The 13,248-nt window shown below is 33.7% G+C and overlaps 1 protein-coding gene across 1 annotated transcript in view; it reads right to left on the bottom strand.

Moving 5' to 3' along the window:
* Positions 1-1,575: 1,575 nt before the first annotated feature.
* Positions 1,576-13,248, bottom strand: part of MFS3 (major facilitator superfamily transporter 3) — a 35,726-nt gene continuing 24,053 nt past the window's right edge. The window contains exons 4-7 of the mRNA XM_072541186.1: positions 8,380-8,721; positions 7,554-7,757; positions 5,244-5,771; positions 1,576-3,869 (exon numbers count right to left, since the gene is read on the bottom strand). Of these exons, the coding sequence (XP_072397287.1) occupies positions 3,666-3,869; positions 5,244-5,771; positions 7,554-7,757; positions 8,380-8,721 (1,278 nt within the window). The 3' untranslated portion in view covers positions 1,576-3,665. The remainder of the gene's footprint in view (positions 3,870-5,243; positions 5,772-7,553; positions 7,758-8,379; positions 8,722-13,248) is intronic.

The raw sequence follows: 13,248 nt of genomic DNA, 5'->3' as shown, positions 1-13,248 counted from the left end.
TTCTTAGCATGTTATTGATATTATTCGAGTACCGTTCTACACAACTGTCGCATCTTTCGGCTTTTGCACATTTCATTTCGTTCTTTCTTTCATCAATTTTTTATCTTTGAGTATCAAACGACCTGAAGAATAAAGTTGGTCTTACAATTTCGTTTCTTCGAACAGATTGCTTTATAGAATAGAATACAATCATTCGATTTTGGATATTGGTTTCTCTTCTTCTTCTCATGACGCCGTCTCCTTTCGAAGGTTGGCGATCCAAATGGCAATTGTAGTTCTGGAAACTGCTGTACGAAAGATTTCTGCGGATGAGCGGTCGAACCATCTCTTCAGATCTTTCAGCCACGAGTTCTGGCGTCTTCCTTCTGATCTTTTGCCCTGTACTTTTCCTTCCAGTATAACTTGAAGTAATTCATATCTTTCGTCTCTCAAGACATGACCCAAGTATTGCATTTTCCTCTCTTTCATTATTCTTAGTAATTATTTTTGTTTACACATGTGACGAAGTACCTCAACATTAGTAACTCTTTGTACCCATGGAATTCTCAACATTCGTATGTATATATACATTGTCCAACTTTCACAGCCATACAGTAAGACAGAAAAGACGTAACATCTGATCATTCGGATTCTAAGCTGTAGACTAAGGTGTGATCTTGTAAAAAATGTTTTCATGCTCATGAATGTTTTCCTTGCTTGTTCGATTCTTGATAGGATTACTTTTTTTGGATTAGACTGACTATTCATATTTGCTCCCAAATATTTTATGGAATTGATTTCTCAGCTGGCTTAAATGGATCACTGTATATGTTATAACCTTATTAGAAAAAACTATAACTGTTCTTTAAGTTTCATTAACTGCTTCATATATCTAATTTTAAGAGTTATGTATATATGTTATAAAAACGTGCCAACAATAACTTATTCATTATTTTATTTTTGATATGAGATTTTACACAATTGTCAGTAAGTGACGACAATCAATTCTACATTTCTACGTGATTCTACCAACCGCGTTTATATCGAATTCCTTAGGCAGGCTCCTAATACGTAGGCAAATACTTTTACATCAACTTCTCTTATTAAATATTTAGTCTATCAGGATCTCGAATAGTTCTACTGCTTCTTCGCAGTGGTATAACTGGTGTAGAGAAAGTTTCATAGGGATCTGGTTGTGATGTCGGTTCATTTTTTTCTATGATTTCTAGAGGTTCCTCTAACTTTGTCTCAGTTTCAGGAAGTTCTTCCTTGACTTCGAACGATATATGAACGAGGAGACTATTTTTTTTTCTTTTGAACAACTCCTTGCCTTAAATCTGATACCTATACCTTTTGTCCAAGAGTTAATTCAGGAAGTTCAGAGATTCGATGCAAAATGCAAATTAGAACCCACAGAGAACTTTTGAGTATTATTAAAATGTAAAATATGTTATTTAGGACATATTTAACGAGAAGTCAAAATTAACTTCCATGATCCTCATAATTGAGAGAAAGATTAAAAGAAGATCCTGAAGAAGATGTTGAACAGACGTGGGTACTAATTTACTAATAAAAACCGAAGTAAACAGACAAATATAAACTTTTTAAATTAAAAACTTTATTAGAACTATACTTACATCATTAACTTTAAATATATTAAATAGACTATACTAAATATCTCTTAACATGTCTTAAAATAATTCTCTATACTTATTCTATAATACTATTTGTAGGTATGTAAAAACTAATTTCAGACTCATTATATACTTATAGTAAAATATATTTTGGACAAAACTGTATCTTTAAAGTCTTGGTTTCCCTGTTAAATTTTTTCGTAGTTCAATGTAATGTGAATATTATTTGTACATTAATTCTTTATTATCTTATCATAAAAATGAACAAAAAAAAATTTTTAGAGATGTGTAATCTTCCAACGAACCATCAGAAAAGGTGTGTGTCAATGGGTAGCAATATAACTACCTCTGAAAGTTGGGAGCCAGTCGATAATAATAAAACTCATAACTTTTTTGGGAGCAAATTGTTAGGCCTAGTTTAGCTCAGTCTCTCAGCTGTGAAACCGTCTTATCTTAGAAGTAAATCTGAAAAATAAATTTGGCTAATTCATCATGGACTTTAGCTTTGGCTAAAGTCCAAGATGTACCTGACCTCACGTTTGAGGAATTCATGGGGGCATATACGAAATAGGATGCTAAGAGAGAGGACTAAAATAACAGATATCATAAAAAAGTTTGCACAAGCCAAGTGGAGATGAGTTGGCCATATAACACCTTTGCATGATAATAGGTCGTAGAATGAAGATCTAGAAAAAACAAGAAACACCAACAAGATGGATGCACGAGTTACAAAACAGCAGGAAATTGGATGCAGAAAGTAGATAGAGAACACTGGAAGAGGATGGAGGAGACCTATGAGACATAACAGTGAATGCAAAAGGGTGTCAGATGATGAGGATGATGATGATAGGGAGACTAAGACTTTTGGAGATGTGTGTATATTCATTAACTCTATATTGACGTCAAAAGCATCAGTCGATGTTGCAGGCCTAATTTAAAAATCATCCAAGAACCACTTTACATTGCGTCAATATATCAGGTGAATACTAAATTTTAATCTGTAAACGACCTACTACATATTTAATTAGACAATATTTCATTATATAACTCAGAGGTTGGTATACTGTGATTGTTTTCACTTTGGATATGTTTGTGAGTTGTGAGGATATTATGAGTGGTGCTGCACTTCTGCTCTAGAAGATATTTCCAATGTAAAATCTATAAAAATATGTAATATATGTAATATACAATGTATTCCCTTGTGATAAAGTGCAATAGCTACAAAAAAATACAAAAGTTGAATATAAACAAAATGACAGTCACTAATAACTTCCATTGCCTATTTTATAAACAAATCGTGTTTAATCAAACCTAATCAATCATCTTTAAATAAGTGAACACCAGCTTTTAGAACTAACAATAAATTAGGCAAATATCTTAAGAATAAAAAGAGCCAAAAGAAAAAGCAATTACACAACGGTGTATACAAACTTAAATGTGGCGACTGCCCAAAAATTTACATCGGTCAAACTGGTAGAACTGTTATCAAACGTATAGCAGAACATAACAGGGCGTTCAATAATAGAAAAACAGATCCTACGTACGCACTTTACCTTCTAGACCATAATTATTCTTTTAATGACGAATTTCAAATTCTTCACATTCAAAATAAAGGCCTTAAGCTATCTTTATTAGAATCTATGGAAATCACCAAATTAAAAAATACAGACATAATTCTGAATTTAGATAAACAGTTCATTCCTTCTCAACTTATTCAGTTAAAGACTATAAAGTGTAAACAAATACCAGAAACAGATCATTTGAGAAAGGCACTCTGGCCGAAACAGCTGTAGTGATAATAATTTAAAATAAATTTTGTGGAAGTGTTGAAAACAAAAGTTTTCAGTGTTTTATTGTTAGAATTATCTTTAAAATGGATACCAATATAGCACTAAAGTCAAGTAATCACCTTAGATGGCCTCAATGTAAAGTGGCTGTAAACATATATCCAAAAATAGTAATGAGGGCAAAAGCTGCACAATTACTCATATCATGTTTTACTAATTTACTAAAGCAGTTTTTCTTGGACATTGCCTAAAATTCTTGGCATTCTTAAGGTGAGCTTTTTTCGGCTACATTTAATTCTTTCTTTAATTCTTCTTTCTTTGGTTTCAGCGGTTGAGTTTCGTTGGCTATGTCTTCAACTTTGTTCCACGGTTGTTCTTCTCCAGAACCAAATATCATATATACCAAAATTTCTACAATATATAGTCCTACTGTAGTCCAAAATATTATTCTCCATGATTTTATAGATTCCTAAAAATAAATAAAGAATTATTTTATTAATATTGGAATGTGTTAAATGTAATAAGTATTAAATAAAGTAATTTAAAACGTTTTAAATTTCTACATTTCTTTTCAAGAAATACAGACGGAACTCATAGAAGCTACAAAAGCTCTGTATAAAGAAAATAAAGTGTCCATTAAAATGGGAACAAGAATCATAGGAGACTTCACCACAACAAAAGGGCTCCTGCAGGGTTGTTCCACATCTCCAACCCTATTCAAAATATACTTAGAGAAAGCCTTGACTACATGGAAAAGAAAATGCGAAGGCATGGGAGTACCGGTACGGAACGAATACCTATATACATTAAGTTTTGCAGACGATCAAGTAGTGATTGCACAAGACCAAGACGACCTCAGCTACATGATGAAAAAACTACAAGAAGAATATACCAAGGCTGGCCTAGATATTAACCTCGCGAAAACAGAGTACCTATCTACAAGTGAAGAAGACATAGAAGATCTACAGATTGATGACAACGTAACAATCAAAGGAAAGGATAAATTCAAATACCTGGGGTTTATAATCACGAAAAAGGCAACAACAGAGGAAGAAATTACACAAAGATTAGGACAAACAAGAACAGCAATCCGACAACTTAACTCAGTATGGTGGGATAGACACCTAAATATGAAGACAAAAACGCAGACTTATAAAACATTAGTGCGAAGTATTATGACATATGGGGCTGAAAATTGGATCATAAACAAGAAAACCAGCAGTAAGATAGTAGCAACAGAGATGGAATGCCTGCGAAGATGCTGCAGAGTAACAAGAATGGATAGGAGAAGTAATGACGAAATAAAGCAAAGAACATCAATAGAAACAGACATACTAACATATATAGAACAAAAAAGACTAAAGTGGTATGGACATGTAAGAAGAACTAGCGACAGAGGACGTAAGAGGAGTAAGAGAGGACTAAACGATGGGGAATGGAACAACAGAGAGAGATGGAAACAGTTGAGCGAGGGAAGGCAGTGAATACTGAAGAATCCCTAAATATATATTAAATTTCTAAAAAATTAAGCAGAAAATGAACAATCTTTAACAGATTTGAAGAAAGTGCAGGAACTAGTGCTAATTTTAACTATAAAAAGAATTGCTGAACAGAAACGGTTAATACTCATATCATTAAGTGCGATTAAAGAAGTTCTTACAATTTATTGAGACAAGGACAAAATTGGTTAAAACATTCATAAAACTTTAATGCAATTTAATATTTACATTAGCTGTGGAATTTGGTGGATCACAGATACTTTGTTTATGTAAATTTTAACGATATATGGATATTTAGTTCTGACGCCAAGGTAATGGGTTAAGTTAAAATATATATAACTTACATCATGTTCAGTCAGTTTTCCTACAAATACGGGTACAATAATTCCAGGAATAGTTGCAATAGTGTTCGTCAATGCCATCAAGGTTCCAGCAAAATTGGGCGCGATATCGATGTGGTTGGATAAAAATCCGCAGAACATTCCTCCAATAGACATAATCGCAATTGTCATAAGCACTACTGCCACCGCCCTTTGACAACTTATATAACTTAGTGCAATAAAGCAGATCATAGGAACAATACTAGCACATCCAGTCGCAATTTTTCTGGCTATTGTTGTAGTTATAATCTTCCTAGCTCTGAGAGTGTCCAAAGTTTTACTTAGAATCATACTAAACAACCACATACACAAGAACGGAAGTGCTGTCAAAATGGCATTTTCTGATATTTTAAAACGTAGCACATTTTTCATGTACATAGGAAGCTCGATGAGGACCATATACCAACCCCAATTGGAGCAAGTATGAGCTACCAATATTGCCAAAAACGCTGGTGATGTTAGTACTGATTTCCAAGGCATTTGATATTTAGTCTAAAAAAATAAAACAAATATTTAAAAATTAAGATTTAAAAGATTTAAAGATTTAAAAGATAATAATTTAAAAAAAAAATATTATGTCGAATCAAAAAAATAAGATGTATAAAAATATATAGAATAAGTTTCTCAAAAAATATGCTTTAAGGTCCTAGTTATAACTATCTACAAACCATATAAACCTAAAGATAATCCAACATCTTATCAATCAATTTCTTTATCGCGAAATTTTAGGAGTCAATCCAAATTGTAAATTGTTTAGTGTTAATGTTAGAAGACATATAAATTAAAATAAACATTGCACTGATGTCAGAAGCAGGATATTTAAATAAATTCTGTTAAAAGTGGCTACAAGACTTAAGTGACTTAAAAGTGATTTAAAAGTAACTGATTTACGACGAGAATTGAAAAATAGAGAATCTGCCAGGGAAAAACTGAATTAGTACAACGGCTGAAGGACGCTCTGAAAGAAGAGGGTTTTGATTCAAAAATGTGTGTATTTGAGGTTAAGAATGCTGCTGTGATTTCGTCGATCACATCGTTATTACAGAGATTTTCTGGTGATATATCATCGTTGAAAAACAAAGTTTCTGGTGATAGCACATCGATGGAAGGCGAAAATCCTTGTAATATTTCAAAAGTTTCTTCTAGTGTTTCAAAAGTTTCCGCTGATATTTCCACGGATATTGTTTATTTAGAAAATAAAGTTTCTACCGATATTTCTTCTCTGGAAAGCTAAGTTTCTACTAACATCTCTTTGGATATCTCTAAGGTTACTTCTGAAATTGATGATAAAATATCTTCGTTCGAAAACAAAGTTGTTGCCAATATTTGTCTTTTGAAGAAAAGATAAGAAGAAATTGAAAAGAAAATAGAAGAAACAAGGATAGCAGACACAATAATTCTATTTCGACAGAAAATCGTCATGCGCTAACTATCAAACAGTTAGAAGCAGCTGCAAGGGCGAATGGATGATCCGAAAAAGAAAGGACAGTAAACCTGACTATTGCTATTTGAGGAGATGCCTTGGATGTACTTTAGACCATCATAGCCGTAGAGGAGACAGATGATTTCGTACAACTTAAGAAGAGACTAAACATGCGATATGGTCACGAATACTTGGAGCATATCTACCAGTCACAGTTCAAAAATCAAATACAAAAGCGAGATGAGGTCTTCAAGAATATGAGATAGATATTGCCAGGTTAGTGCGATATGCGTATCCAACAGCTCCTGAAGACATAATGGAAAAGTTGGCCCTTCAAACATTTATTGATGGTCTGGTTGCAAGCTGCCAAATTGATGCTAAATCCTAAGAAGTGTTAGCTATTTCAAAGTAAAGTCAATTATCTGGGTCATATAGTCAGCAAAGGAGTGGCCGCGGATAGGGGAAAAATTGATTTCATTAAGGAATGACCAAAACCGACTGACAAAGATCAAGTGAAAAGTTCTTGTACTTACTAATGGCGGTTCATAAGCATTGGAGGTTCAAAAAAGCAGCCACATAGATATCCCAACTGCGACACAAAGCTTACAATGAAATATTAGTATTCTGAAATTTTAGTGTTACATAAAACCAGAGACAGAAGCACAAACCCTAGAAAGCGTTAATTACCTAAGACCTAACAAAAATATTGAAACTCCTTAAAGAGATTAGCATACTACATAAATTGTAATAAACTAGAACCTACATATTGTAAATTATAAAATATTATAATAAAATGTTTCAACGTAAACCCTTCCTCCCGTTAAAATCTCATTGGATAGTAACAACTTTACCTCTTGTTTTGATTCTGATCCATGATTCAGTGATGATTCTATAAATTTCCGTTCATCTTCAGAAATAAACCTTTGACTTTTTGGGGTATCTGCTATAAATATTCCCCATAAAAGCAGCCACACTATACTAATTCCTCCTTCTATGTAGAAGACAGCTTCCCAGCCTATATTTCCCGCAATTATTCCAGATATCAACATGAATACCTAAAAATGTATAAAACTGTTACTAGCGATCTTATTTCATTTAAATATGTTACATTTTCATTGGGAGAATATCGTTGTATTAGTTATTAAGAATAACAAGAGGTTTGCGTTTCATACATTTCTTTTATTTGAATATAATTTTTATCCTAACTTTCATAACAATTCCTAACATTAAACGTTATATATAGAAGTTGCTCATGTAGCATGAAGTATCGCTTGTTAATAAATAATATGGTTATATTTATATTTATTTGTGTACTAAATACTAATCGCTTATTTTCATTTCTTATTTAAGTGTATGTACTGCGTGAAAATTACAACTCACACAAGCACACAACACTGCAACGAAAATTGTAAGTTGCCTACATTTGGCGTAGATTTGTGATAAAAAATGGGGAAGGACTCTTTGTTGGGAAAATATCTTTGAATGTTTGGTCTTATAGTGATGAAAAAATCAAATATTTTCCACTACTTATAAAAATAAACAGTAAAAACTTAATCAACTAATAATTACTACATTTTTAACAATTTAATGTGAAAAATCATCAAAAACTGCAAAAAGTAAATTTGCCTTCATAACTGCCACCAGCAATTGCAAAAATATTGTGAATTTAATACTTACTACTGTACCCAAAGCTGTTCCAGCGTAGACAATACTACTCATAACACTTCTCTCATTCGGAGGAGCCCAGTGCGCCAACATTACGTGCATGGATGGAAAAGTAACACCTCCTCCTATACCTTCACCAATTCGCATTGCAATCAAAGCACCAAAGTGTAGATTGGCCATGACAGGTGTTAAAAGTGTACACACTGCATTGATGGTAACGGAAAAGAACATCACCCATTTAGCACTAAAGAGTTCGGCTATTCTGCCACCGGGTATTTGAGCTACTATATAACCCCAGAAATAGGCGCTCAGTAACAGGCCTTGGACTGATGTGGACCAATCAAAAGGCCCTTGCTACAAAAAAAAGAAAGAAAAGTATAAAAATGGTAAGTGTTTTAAGTATTTTAGAGGTAAAATAAGGTGTTTATTTGACTTTCCGGTTTATTTTAAAGACACAGAAAATAATATTCGTTGATATAAAACTTGTTTTGACGCAACTACTCGAAAGTTTTTTACAATTAATTTATCTACTTCAAATCCATCAGCGCTACTAACTCACACCTGGAAAACTCTGGAAGATATATGTCAAAGCGATCATTATTTACTATTCATAACTGTTGAAGAATGCTTAAATAGCTCATTAATTAGATAATCTTGTTTCCTTCATTTAGCTTGACGTCAATATGAAACATATCGGCAATTAAATAATTTGTTTAGGCTAAGTCTCTAAAGGGCTACACGTGTGCAGTGTGAGAAAATTATTATCGTAGCTAACATCCTCTTACCCCCTGATATAACTAGATTCAGCGATCAGAAAGACAGTTCTTTCTGATCGCATTTTACCGTGTGTTGATGGTTCTCCTTTTTGGCCAGAGTGCCAATAAACAAAAATACCGCAGCCTGTTATTACCGAACTTGTATAAAGTGTTTTAGTGATAAAAAAGTTTGATATAACGTTTCCTGGTAAAGTCCATCTTTAAGATGTAAGTAATTCCTTTCTCTTTTTTTCAAAACCCAAATAGTAATCTTTTGTGGACTTATTCTGATCTCTAATTACTGCTACTAAATCTCTATCAAAATTAACGTGTTTCATTCTAACCGAGTGCCTATTTCCTACCAGCGCCTAATTCAAATATATTTTCTTATACTCGCTTTACTTTCGAAGAAAAGGCTGAAATCACGGATACAAGATTGGATTCAACCAGCCAAAGAGGAAGAGGCCAAGACACCTGTACCTCTCAAATTGGGGTGAGAAGGACATCAACCTTCCCAATAACAACTAATACCACTAACTAATACCACATCAATCAAACCCCATTTTCGGAAGAGGAAAATCAAACAGGCAATCTTTTTAAAGCAAAAATTAATGAAACAATAGTAATCATCCATATTAATGAAAACAATATTTAACTTAAAAGCACTTCAACAATTTAAGAACAGAAGCCACTACAACTGCAATAGAAAAAAAAAACGTATTAAAAAAGACAAAGTTCTTCCCTGGTGTAATGCAGAATGTGCGTCAGCTATAAAACAAAGTAAAAATGCATTAAATATTATTTTTGCGCGCGTTACGTAAAATAAATTAACGACGGATCACAATGGGACCTTCTCGGGCTTGACCGGGCGTAAACGTGAGCGATGAAGTGTGCTCTTGACTCATGACAATTCGCGATTGGACGTTCTCCCGCCCATTGCATCAGTTGCAGCGGTTTACGTTATAAAACTACTCTCGAGTATTCTCACTAATACGCTATTGATTATGTTCAAAAAATAGGGCTAAAAGGAACTACAACATTTAAAGGGTTCTATTGTTTCATATAGTCAATGGACCCCCAAATATGAAATACCGTGAAGTGCTACCATTTAAAGCGGTGCTTTTTTAACAAGGGGTAAATTTGTCCCTATGCACTAGGGTAGGGGAGACCGGGACTAGTTGACTAAAGGGGTTAGTTGACTAACTGACTCTTATTTCCCTAATATGTAACAGATTTGTTGCCTCTAGACACGATACCTGAACTGTCCACTCTTGCGCCTCCATTTTACAATACCTCTGTTATGGTCACTTGTGTTTTATGTCGGTGAGAACGAGAAATCTATAATTTGGTTCTCAACATTTTCATACTATTATCTATAAAATTATTCGTCACAAATTTCACTCAATATTTTTAAGAAGTAACATAAATTGCCTATGATTTGACGTGATTTATTCGGATCTACTTTACTACATGTCTATTATACGGAACTCGGAATGACAGGGTGACGCATGGGGCTTGTTGACTTAGCCGTGCCGGGGTCTGTTGACTTAGTCGACAAACCCCATTATGTCCTCAAATTTCACAGGCTGGATAGAATAGTGGTACGACGTGGCTTCAAGCAAATAGTCAAACTCACCTCCGCAGAAGGAGGAACCCTTGTAACCCGCACTGTTGCAGTTTCAGCGAGTGGTAGTACTGTTGCTCCGTTCTTTATTTTTTCAACGGTAAACTACAGGGACCATTTTATTGGAGATGTACCTGTCGGAAGCCTAGGAGATGCAAATCCATCAGGATGGATGAAAGAACAACATTTTATGAAATTTGTCAAAAACATTTGTTCTTAGAACATCTTGTGTGTCACGCTAAGAAGCGCCCCATACTTTTGCTGCTTGATAACCATGAATCCCATCTTTCTATCGAGGCGTTAGATATTTTTATAGAAAACGGAGGAACAGTTTTATCTTTCTTTCCCCACTGCTCTCATAAATTGCAGCCTCTAGATAGGAGTGTTTACGGACCCCTAAAAAATACTGCAATTCAGCTATGGATAACTGGACGGCGAACAATCCAGGTAATACATTTTCCATATATTATGTTCCTGGCATTGTAAAATTGAGTCTGCCTCTAGCTGCTACGCCTACCAGTATAATGGCTGGGTTCAGTAAAACAGGGATATGTCCTCTGGATGAGGGTATCTTCACAGAGAGTGACTTCTTACCAGCATATGTAACAGACACAGCTACACACCAACAAATGAAGGAGAAAATGCTTTCGAAACCAACAGAAATATTTAAACAGTGGAGCAAGCTAAAATCATGGAGAATCCATCGAAAATTCTAGAACATTTCCCGGATGCCAACGACAATTTGTCTGCAAACACAGTTGCATCGACAAAAATAGAACCTCCAAGTTCGATATTACTTTCCCCTGAAAAAGTAAGGCCGTTTCCAAAAGCAGATATTTGACAAAATCCGAGAAAATCACGGAAGAAGAGACAAACTGCTATTTTTACCGATACTCCGATAAAAGATGCTCTCGCGGAAGAAAGACAGAACGCAAAAGAAAAGAAAGGTCCACATAAAAGAAAAACATGCAACCAAAAGAAAGACGTAATTAGAAAGAAAGAATACGAAAATTAGAGTAGGTCGAAAATTAATTACCTTTTAAGTGGTCTATAGTAGAAGGTTCTACGAATAATTTTAAGCACGATACGGTTCTTCAAAGTTTTCTACTTTTAAAGATTTTTGTCAAGTATTGCGGCTATTTTTTAAATTCCTTAATATAACTTTTTCTTGGACATTGGGGTATATGGATTACTAAATAAAAAATGAAGATTATTTTCTGTACTTTCAAATGATCTATTGTAAAATATTCTAGGACTAACGGTAACCAAGATATGGTTCGTCAAATTGTGATACTTGCAACAATTTGTATACCTAAATGTACAAAGAAAGAATACTCCAATCGCAGTCGTCAGAGACGAAAATGCCACTATACCTCTAAAAATCATACGAACAAGCTGAATTTTTCTGAGAATGTTAATTTTTGGACCCCAAAAATATGCAAAAAAGTTTACTGTTCCTACTTGCCCCCGGCTTCCCCCTGAAACCACCACTCCTTATTGGGGAAAACGGAAAAAATCGATTTACCAAAAATCTATGCGTCGTAGAAAAAAATATTTTAAATAAAAATTGTACCTCAGACAATTTTGAACAAAAATGTTTATAACGACTTTTTGTGTAAAATAAACCGTTCTCCCAAAAAAATCAATTTTATATAAAATTTGTATCAATTCGATGGTAAAAATTTGATATCTTTTTAGCAGAGTGTCCTATCAACAAAAAAGGCGAAGAGTTAAGCTTTCTTATGCAGTTTTTGCATTTTTTACAATTCTCATGAGGTCATTAAAATTTATCACTTTTCCATTAACTGGTCACTATGGAATTTTCATTGTTAAAAGCCAATCTTCAAAACATATGGCATCAAATTTCGGTTTTGATTTTTGGCAACAAATGTAAGGCATTTTAGATATGCCTAAAAACACTGAATTTAAACTTTTACATTACAAACGACTTAAAACTGCTTTTTTCGACCTACGAGGAGGGATTTTAGTGGTAAGCCCAGGGGTAGTAGTGGTAAACTTTATTGTATCTTTTTTGGAGTTCCAAAATTGACATTCGCTGCAAAATTCAGCTCCTTCGTATGATTTTTAGAGGTTTAGTGGTATTTTCGTCTCTGAGGACTGGAGTATACAGTTCTTTGCTTGTGCAAAATCAAATATTTCAAAAGTCTTGTAGTAAACCCTACACTTATGTAGTAAAATACTTGTGTAAAAAAAGGAGTTGATTTATTACTCTTATATGTTTGTACGCATCGGCATTATATATATTTACTTATCATTTTCTGATGAGAGATTTCTCTTTGTTGAAATTAGCGAAACGACTATTGCGAATATAGGTTACGTGACAAAATTCATTGACACCATACATTTACGGTCATAAATTTTGGGACAATGTCAATTGATGTCAATTAGATTATTTTCTATTTTTAACTATTTGTGCAGTGATTTTGTAACGAGAGATGACTTAAATTATTATTGTAATAAGAATAAGAAATAAGACTAAAA

Source organism: Diabrotica undecimpunctata, chromosome 8 (genome assembly GCF_040954645.1).
Source record: "Diabrotica undecimpunctata isolate CICGRU chromosome 8, icDiaUnde3, whole genome shotgun sequence".
NCBI lineage: Eukaryota > Metazoa > Arthropoda > Insecta > Coleoptera > Chrysomelidae > Diabrotica > Diabrotica undecimpunctata.
This window is presented reverse-complemented; position numbering and strand designations above follow the sequence as displayed.